The sequence below is a fragment of the Wolffia australiana genome, chromosome 1, assembly GCF_029677425.1.
Source record: "Wolffia australiana isolate 7733 chromosome 1, ASM2967742v1".
Taxonomy (NCBI): Eukaryota; Viridiplantae; Streptophyta; class Magnoliopsida; order Alismatales; family Araceae; genus Wolffia; species Wolffia australiana.
The window spans coordinates 12,489,512-12,498,696 of NC_135835.1; the positions used below are offsets into that span (position 1 = coordinate 12,489,512).

The 9,185-nt window shown below is 39.9% G+C and overlaps 1 protein-coding gene across 1 annotated transcript; it reads right to left on the bottom strand.

The window, feature by feature from the left end:
* Positions 1–655: 655 nt before the first annotated feature.
* Positions 656–7,791, bottom strand: RDM4 (RNA-directed DNA methylation 4). The gene is made up of 10 exons (XM_078580178.1): positions 7,560–7,791; positions 7,365–7,451; positions 7,131–7,219; positions 6,300–6,371; positions 5,719–5,760; positions 1,537–1,688; positions 1,340–1,458; positions 1,200–1,275; positions 1,052–1,122; positions 656–955 (listed from the first exon to the last, which is right to left on the bottom strand). Exons 1-10 carry the CDS (start codon positions 7,669–7,671, stop codon positions 789–791), a joined length of 987 nt encoding a protein of 328 aa, XP_078436304.1. The 5' UTR covers positions 7,672–7,791; the 3' UTR covers positions 656–788.
* Positions 7,792–9,185: the final 1,394 nt, after the last annotated feature.

Below are 9,185 nucleotides of genomic sequence, written 5' to 3' on the forward strand. Positions count from 1 at the left end.
TCAATCTGGAGACACGTCCCTTCCACCATTGTGGGAAGGATAAGATGACTTCATGCACTGTTAATGTGAACACTAAATGTCAACATCTGGACTGATAATCCTTACGTAAGAATGTCAACATCGGACATGCCGCGTACAGCTTTAAAGGCAAATAAAACAAATTTTGCGACGTTCTATACCTGTCTCCATCTTTACGACCTCCAAAAACAATAATGGCATAATTTTAAATAAAAACAGACTTCGCAAATAGAAAGTTATTCGAAATTTGTGACAAATTTGGTCTGATTGGGATGTAAAGAGTCGGTCCGATATCAGACAGAAACAGACATTGAAACGAGAATTTTTATTTTAAATTTTAGATTTTTTAAAAAACGGTAAGATCACGATGTAATCCACTTGGTATCATTTCAGAAATTTATAAGAAAATTGCTGAGACAATATTGTCCCAGATGGGTACAAATTGGTATTGATATCGACGTAACCCAATTGCGAAGACAAAACGACATAAGCGAATCAGTATGACTTCAAATAAAAACAGATTTCATGACGATAAAAGCATTAGAAAATTTGAGATATTAATTAAACAATTGCGAAGACAAGATAACTCTGGATGTACACGAATCGGTACGATTACGACGTCAAAGAATAGCAGACAAGACTACAACATAAACAGCTTCATATGACTTCAGAGAGAAATATTAGTCGGGAAGATAAAATTATTTGAAAATTTTAAGAAACTTATGAAACAAATTATGGAGACAATATTACCCGGGAGGAAGTACTCTGTTTCAACGATACACCCATCTCCAGTCTCCTGCGCTGTCTTCCCTTTCATCTTCGCTGCCACCGGAGATCTCCTCATCATATTCCTCATCCACATCATCCAAGAACCTTGGCCCATCATCATCATCTGAGGTTTCTTCGTCCGGGTAATCGTTCCGTGGGTTGTTCTCAGCTGAATAAAATCTATATCAGCCTTTGCAATGTCATCTCTCTCTAACCCAACATTATACGATTATCATCATGGATTCAGTCTCTATTAGTAACATACCATTTGAATCTTCCGTTCCATTGTCAGAGTCTGATTCCCCATCGAACATATTCTCTTCATTGACCTGGACCCTGCATTAGCGACGTCAAGGAAGATCATCTTAGTGTCCCTTGACATTTTATAAATAAATTGCCACGTGCATACTCACAGCGGATAAAAAGCTGAAGCATGGGAATTCGGATCTGAATCGCTCTCCACCGTGTATATGTCGTAAACAAAAGTATCTGAGACATGGAAAATATCAGAAAAGGATAATAAATTAATTTACATGTGAATGAACATCATTACCTCTGTTTGATGCGCCGCTGTTCATTTTTGTTTCAATCTCTTCAGCCGCTGTTGGGAGGTACTCTCTGATCAACGGCATGTAATTACACAATATAGCGTCTTCTTCGATTTGGGCCTTTCTGGGAATGAGAGAAGACAACATTCATGATCCTCATTAGGTAGCAACATTTGGTGACAACAGAAGAAAATGTGCTTACACCGGCATTTCATTGCTCTCGAGTTCATCCTCTTCGTCAACCCGCATAATATCATAAAGATGATACATTTCAGACAAAAAATCGTCTTGTTTTTCCTCTTTTGTCTTCCTGCTTCTCCATATTTGCTCAAAACGGGCGCTTCTTGCTAGCTCCTGTAAGGCAGGGCATCACGTCAACGTCCAATACATCATTCGTAAATCACATGTAATCAAAAAGGATAACACTAAAGCATAATTTTGACTTATAAGTTACAAAAGAATGTACAGAACAAATCAGTTATTCCAAAGCGCCAGAACACATCATTTTGTTATTTGATTCTTCTACAAACATGGGATAGTTTATAAAATCCTAGATTGCTCCAGGCCCAAATCAGAGGATTTGAGAATTTCACAACTCTACGGTGATCAGAATCCAAATGATGAGAAATATTTCATGTCACGTGAATCATGCCTTGTAACAGTTGACTAGCCCGGTTGTTATGTGTTTGTCCCAGAGGCATCATCAGATGTCAAACAGGTTCTCTGTTCTGCCAATTGTTTTGATGTATTGCTATCCTCGTGTTATTTAGATCGCCTCAATGCCTAGCTTACACCTTGATACAATCGTCTACCCCCAACGGTATCTTAGGAATTTTAGTCCACTAGGGGCATTTTAATCATCTCATGTTTAGGGTAGATTGCTTCCTCTTAAAAATATGTATAGCCCTCCCTTGAGGAGGCCAGTCAAGAATTAAGGTAAGATCACCCCCTTGCCTCACTTTCTGATCCTCCCTGTCCCGTCCCCTGACCGTCCAACGATCCTCTATCCCCGTGATCGTCTCACCGGATCTTCAGCCCGCTCTCCTCCAACACGAGCCCTACCTCTGCCGTTCGGTTCCCTTCTAGACTCCGACGATCCCCGTCCCCGCGATCGTCAATCCTTCACCGCGTCATCCGGCGGCTAGTCCTTGGTCGAACCCTGCCTCCTCTGTTCGACCCCTCCTATCATTCCCATTTCGACTCTCCTACCCCGGGAATGTCTACCTTACCTCGTCCTCTACCCTCCGTCCGACCGAGGTTCTTATCACACCAGGGATAAAGAATATATCCTATCTGATGTGAATCATTCTCCAAAAAAATGCTTCTGCTTGCCAGCCAGTCAAATGCAGCCTTCAGCTACCAGAAGATGTATGCACCCAGAACTCTCCAATTCAGTCAACCAGCCCTCTACCCCAATGCCCGACTCCCCCTTCTCCCTTCTATTTAGAGTGTTTATTTAAACACAAACCTTCCCACCAAAAGACTTGGTAGTTATTCCCACTGCCAGCACGTCACTGTGCGTGATGGCTAATCCCTTCTTCATTGCTCCCTTCTCTTGTCTTCCATCCTCTATTTATTTTATTTCGTATAAATTTCAATATCGACATCACAACATTGTCCTCCAATTCCGCACTGGCATTGATATTTGGATATTATTGCACGCCACAGGTACATCATCACCATCAAATAGATCAGAACTCTCTCCTGGTGCATTCTCCCTCACGTTGGGGATTGCAATAGTCATACTCACATCTTGAGCACTCTAAGTAGGTTCCGACACAACCATAACTAACTTTTTTAGACTCTAGGGGTCAAAAAGTATCCTTCATTTCAACAATTATAAACATCTTTTTAGAAGGGGGTGGTAACACTGATGGCCTTTCTGGGTGAAAAAAACACACACTTCACAGCCTTAGAATGCAGCTTGTCCTTAGAACTGTGGATATGGACAAAGGCTGTACAGCTGAACTTCCAAGGACTGAGTCCCGTTCAAAAAACAACTGATGGAAAGACTTGAGACATCAAGTCAAATGGACTCTTATAGCTCAATACCTAACAGGGTATAGTATGTTGATAAAATCGAGGGCAGTTAAAGCGTCATCCCAAAGATGCGTAGGTACACTTTCATTATAAATAGTTTCCGAGTTGTTGAAATGATATGTTCAATGTTCTTCTCAGGTACACCATTTTTTCTGTGGTGTATTTACACACACACGTCATCTTGTGTACGGAAAAAGGTTGCAACGGTATCATAAGAAAAATACTTGGGTATACTTTGATTATCAGTAGTTTCCAAGTTATTGCAATGATATGTCCAATCTTTTTGTCAGGTAAATCAGTTTGCTATGATGTATTCACACACACATTTCACGTACAGAAAAAGGTTGTTACAGTATCATAACAAAAATACTTGTGTATACTTTGATTGTCAGTAGTTTTCGAGTTGTAAATGATATGTCCAATCTTCTTCTCAGCTACACCATTTTGCTGCAGTGCATTCACAGACACATCACTGTGAGTACGGAAAAGGGTTGCTATGGTATCATAACAAAAATATAGTGCATTATCCGCTACATATGTCCTCACCTTAGTGGAAACTGTGTATCATTGAACAAATTTCTAACTTCTGATTTTTGCTTGCAAAAATATGCCATCATAGTCCAGGACAGTCATCCACCAACACAACAAACCAGCTGTCACCTTTCAACAATGTAGGACTGGATCACCGCACATCACCATGAACCAGACTAAATGGCTCACTCCTCTCACCTGGGTTTGTTAAATTAAAGCATTTGTGTTTTGCACATTGACACAGATCACACATCAGCTTGGACGAGACGCACTTATGACCGAAAATCCAAAATATCTTGTACGCATGATATCCCATCCAGGAATGAAAGAGTTTCACTTGTTCAACAGAAGGAAGCAGCTCCTTTTTGGAGTTGAATGCAAGTTCCGTCACCATCCCAGCAGTAGTGCCATCATCCACATGTGATCAGCCATGACACTCCTCAATTGAGCCAAACCCTTTGGTTAAACTTCTTGCCAAACACAAAACAGCCATCAGAACTAAAGGAGAAAGTAAACAACACACCTTTCACAAATCTCTGAGGGGAAATGAGTTGAGCTTTGAGCTTAGGAGCATGAAAAACATTTTTAAGGGCGGCCAAGCCATCAATTGGAACTGTTTCAGTTCCATTATCTAGGAGTGTTTTCCCCTCTTCCAGTGAACACTCCTCGGTACCAGAGAAAGTGTCATAATCCGAGAATTTAGACAGATGTGTAGTCATATGATCAGAAGCTCCAGAGTCTCGAATTTAATCAGATAAATCAGAAGAACAAGAAGTACAGAATAGTGCAGAGCTCTTGCCCGTGCATATCACGGAGGAAGTTGTTGTGCGGACAGACAGGGATACATCAGAGCCACCAGTGGTCTCCTTTGATAAGTTACTCTGTGTCCCTGATTGTGCTTTTTTGGCTTTCCATGGAGGTCCCTCCATGTTCCCCTTTGTGACCCTTCTTCCTGCAGTGGGAACACTGATAGATACTACTCAAGAAAATATAGAAGAAGGAATAAGCACAAGGCGGGTCACAGGTCTGTTGACCATTCTTGTTGACCAAGAAAAGCAGGAGAGAGAAGGATCCACTATAAATAAAGGGGAGAGAGGGCCAGGAACCATTCTTGTTTTTTTTCCCAAAAGTGAGGACTCGGTGGTTACACCGACGAGAAGGCCAGGCCAGCGGAAGTCTCACCAGCTGATCTGGAGGAGGAACTCGCCAGTTGATCTGGAGGAAGATCTCGCCAGCTGTTCTGGAGGAAGATCTCAACAGCTTATCTGGAGGAGGAGTCCATCTATCTTGGGAAGGATCTGCCGGATCGGAGAAGGAGCTCACCACAGCGGGGAGCCATCCTGATCTAGACATTCACGTTTTCTCTGCAATTCCTACACTCAATCTCCAACCTGCATTGACAGTTTTATTGACTATACTCGATTCTTTCTACAAAAGTTATATTGATACGAGTTTGGAGCGCATCAAACACACACAGAATTTTCTAGATTGCCAAATTTCCCCCCTTCCTTCCGACCTATCTGTTCCCCTGCTTGTGGGGCACGATCTTTACAGGGTTTAGTCTTTACAGCTAACCCAGTACCAGTCTCCTCTGCCGGGACACCATAAGGCTTTCTTAGTCTCAACTTGTCTTCAAGGATGAGAGGAGTTCACAGTGTTAAATACCGTGAACCCTTAGAATGGTATGGATAGTTAGGGTTGACCCAATACCCCATACCTAATTTACATAATGTCTGAGAAGGACAGATAAAAGACAAAGAAATAAGACGTACAAAAATAAATAGAGGAAATAACATGTCACAGCTGACACTACCTGATGCTTGCGCCTTGCATTAAAGTGCAGCAACTCTTGCCTCTGTATCAACAAATGAACTAGTATCAATCGAATGAGAAAACTTAGATATCACAGCACGAATAACAACTTAACTAGAAAGAGAAATTAAAAAAGTAAAAAAATTCAAGAAGATATACATTTTCAGTAGTATTTGACTTTTTTTTTAAAGAGAGTATTTGATGAATCGAACAGCAAACAAACTCTCAACGAATAAATTAATCGGAGTGAGAGGGAAAGAGAGAAAAGGACGCACCTACAATTCGGATCACTCACACTCATTGTTTGGATGCATGTCTATTTTAACTCGTCTAGAGGAAAACCATTTTTAAATATTGGGATAACTTCAAACAGTAAAATCACAATGAAGGCATACCGAGGAGAAAGTTCGTCCTTGAATATTAGTCATCTAAATAAACATTAATGGTCCGTGGATAGATATATTGAGCGGGGTAATCTGTGCATGACTATCATAGAAAGGCATGACTACATAAACTAAAACGCCCTTAATTTAACCAAACAGATGAAAAACAACTTCGGAAACAAGTAAAGAAAAAGAATACTTTATCTTTCTTGAACAGCGCTTTCCGTTCTTCAACTTTCTTCTTAAAATCCTGCGCATCAGTAGAGCATGCCTGAAAAAATGATGTGAAGCTTCAATCTGAATTGTGGTCACGATAGAAAACAGACATGGACCATCAATTTAAAAATTGACCAGTAAAAGTATCATACAAAAGGATTCTACACCAAAAAAGCGTTTTGAACACTATGAATACTATATTTCTTCAATTTACTGCGGTAATTCCATGATTCTGTGAAAAATACAAATCTGAGACTGAAAAAATGAGGGGACTGAACCGCCCTAATGAAAGGGAAAAATCATTTATTTAATTGTTTAAATCACACGATTGACCCCAAAAAAAAAACTAAATCCCTTATTTTACTATTTAACTGTTTAAATTAGATCAGTTATTTAACTGTTTCTCGTGCAGGAAACTTTTCAGACTTTTACAGAAAGTGATAATAGAGCAAGAAAATTTAAACTGAGTTAAGGTTCTCGTGCAGGTGCCTCCGAAAAATTCCAAAAAGAGTAAAAAGATAAGACATCAGAGAAGGAATTTACAATCATTAAGATTATGCCATAATCACTTCGGTATTAGAAAAATACGAACCCGGGCAGAAAATGCTTTTCACACTGATGGCACGTTCAATCAGCGTTGGAAGAAACTATTTCGGAACAGCACTAGCACATTAAAGAAATCTGTAATATCATGAAGCTAGATATTAACACAATAATTTTTTGAACAATAAGATATTAACACAATAATATTGTAACGCAAACACAGAGGCGGGACCCATTCAAGCGCAAGTAAAAAAGCACAGGGAGAACTAACCAAACAGTTTTCTAGCAGATCTCTTGAGGCTTCGGAACTTCCGACGGTCTCAACATGTTGCACCAAGACTCTCCGGGTTGTCACACTACCTGAATATAAATTTTTAAAATCTTCAAGCGCGCACTAGAAGGATAGAGATAATATCGACTCAATATTGTACGAAATAAAATCAGATGAAAATATGTCACGATCAGGGCTCGATTTCAGTGCAGATCATAAAACAATTTAAAAAACCTTTCTCCTCGACAGCGATCCCCGACATAGAAAGTTTTGTCAGGTCCAAAATCGCCCTCTTCGGATGTCGCTCGTCGACTTCCACCCCTATTGACGAAATTCCCGGAGCACGTAAAACAAACATCAACAGAGTAACCTTGAATTTTTCAACTGTAAAGAAAATCAAAAATAGGAAAATCGAAGATATCAACTTACATAATGCGTCGACAGGCATCTGGCTAGCCTTCCTCTTCACCCTAACAATCACGGGTTTCCCCATCGTCTTCGGCACTGAGGATGAGGAACTCGGCTCGGAAGCTCCCTCCATGCACAGAAAGGGAGAGAGATCAGAAGAGAGAGAATAGAAAGAGAAACAATACTTCGGTATGAGGCAGAAAACATAAATTGGGGCGGGAACGCCGACGTGGGAGTTGGGCCGAGCCCATTAAGCCCAATAATTTTGTGGCCCGACCAATATCTAACGAAGATGCAGAGAGAGAGAGAAGAAGAAATAGAAGAAGAGAGAGAGAGAGAGAGAGAGAGAGAGAACGGCACAGGACATAGGATTTCAATGAGACAACCGAGCTTGGGTGGTACGTTTTGTACCTTTTAGATATCTGATGTCGATATCGATAAGGGTTTTGTTCAAAAATTATATTGGTGTTGGGAAATTGTTGTACATATATTTGATATATTTCTTGTTTTAACTAGATGTCATGACATAGTATCCAAATTATCCCAATAGATTTGTAAATGTTTTATATTCCATGTTTCTTGATATATTATGTATGTTGATTGTAAAATTTTAGACTTATCCACTAGGTTGAGAGGCGTGTTCGATCCGGTGACAACAGGAGGCGAGCAACATGTGGCAACGGTAGCGGCGACCGGCAGGCAGTGGCAGACTTGATGGGCCTCTCTTCTAAAAGCTGTGAAATCTGATATGGATGTCTGAATTTAGGGCTCTCTTCTTCTCCCTCTTTCCTTCTCCCTACCTCTCTTTATACCTTTATCTCAGTCTCTTAACCCATTCATTGTACCCCCCATAACATTACCATTTGGAATGATGATAGGTAATTTATGACATTGGCTAAAACCTTTTTTCCATGCTACACATTTATTTTTACTTGTGGTTTTCATATCTTGATTTTGTGAAAGTTTTTGGTTGGCTATTTATTTAAAAAAATATGAATCCTGAAAATATTAATGGAAGAAATAAAAAAATCCAGTCGCACATTTGCTCTTTTACGGATTTTGATAAGACGAGGAATTGTTTCAATGTGGTTCCTACAATTCTTCTGGCAAGTATTAGTTATTTTTTATGAAAATATTAAGATTTGATAGTAACTTCCCTTGAAGTTCTATTTTTTTATGGTTTGGTGGTGTTATTGCTCCACTTAGTGTTCGCCCAACTAATATCTGTCCGTCATCCGATATCGGACAACCAATATCCGATATCCAGGAAAAAAATGGGACGGTGTCGGATATCGGATATCGGACGATATCCGTCTCTGAGGGTTAGACGGATATCGGTACCGGATACCGTAGGTATAGGGACGCGACGGATACCGGATATCGGTTTCCGATATCCGCTTATTTTTTCCCATTCTGTCGCAGTCCCATATGGGAAATTTCTGAATTCTTGGGAGGTTTAAATTTGACTCTGCCGTTATCATTTAAATTCCCTAGCGCGCGCCCATAGATGCTAAACCTTGAATAAGTTAGATATGTCCCTATTATTGGAAAATGTCAAAATTAATATGTTGAATTAGCAACATACGTGTGGGCCACAATTAATCTTTTAACGAAATTAATATTAATGTAATTTTAAGAGTAAAATTG

Excerpts from the sequence above, each read along its gene's own strand:
- RDM4 (XM_078580178.1), bottom strand. The coding sequence starts at position 7,671 with ATGGAGGGAGCTTCCGAGCCGAGTTCCTCATCCTCAGTGCCGAAGACG. Across the intron at positions 1,689-5,718 it reads ATGCAAGGCGCAAGCATCAG|GAGCTAGCAAGAAGCGCCCG; the intron begins GTAGTGTCAGCT and ends CCTGCCTTACAG. Across the intron at positions 956-1,051 it reads TGGAACGGAAGATTCAAATG|CTGAGAACAACCCACGGAAC; the intron begins GTATGTTACTAA and ends GATTTTATTCAG.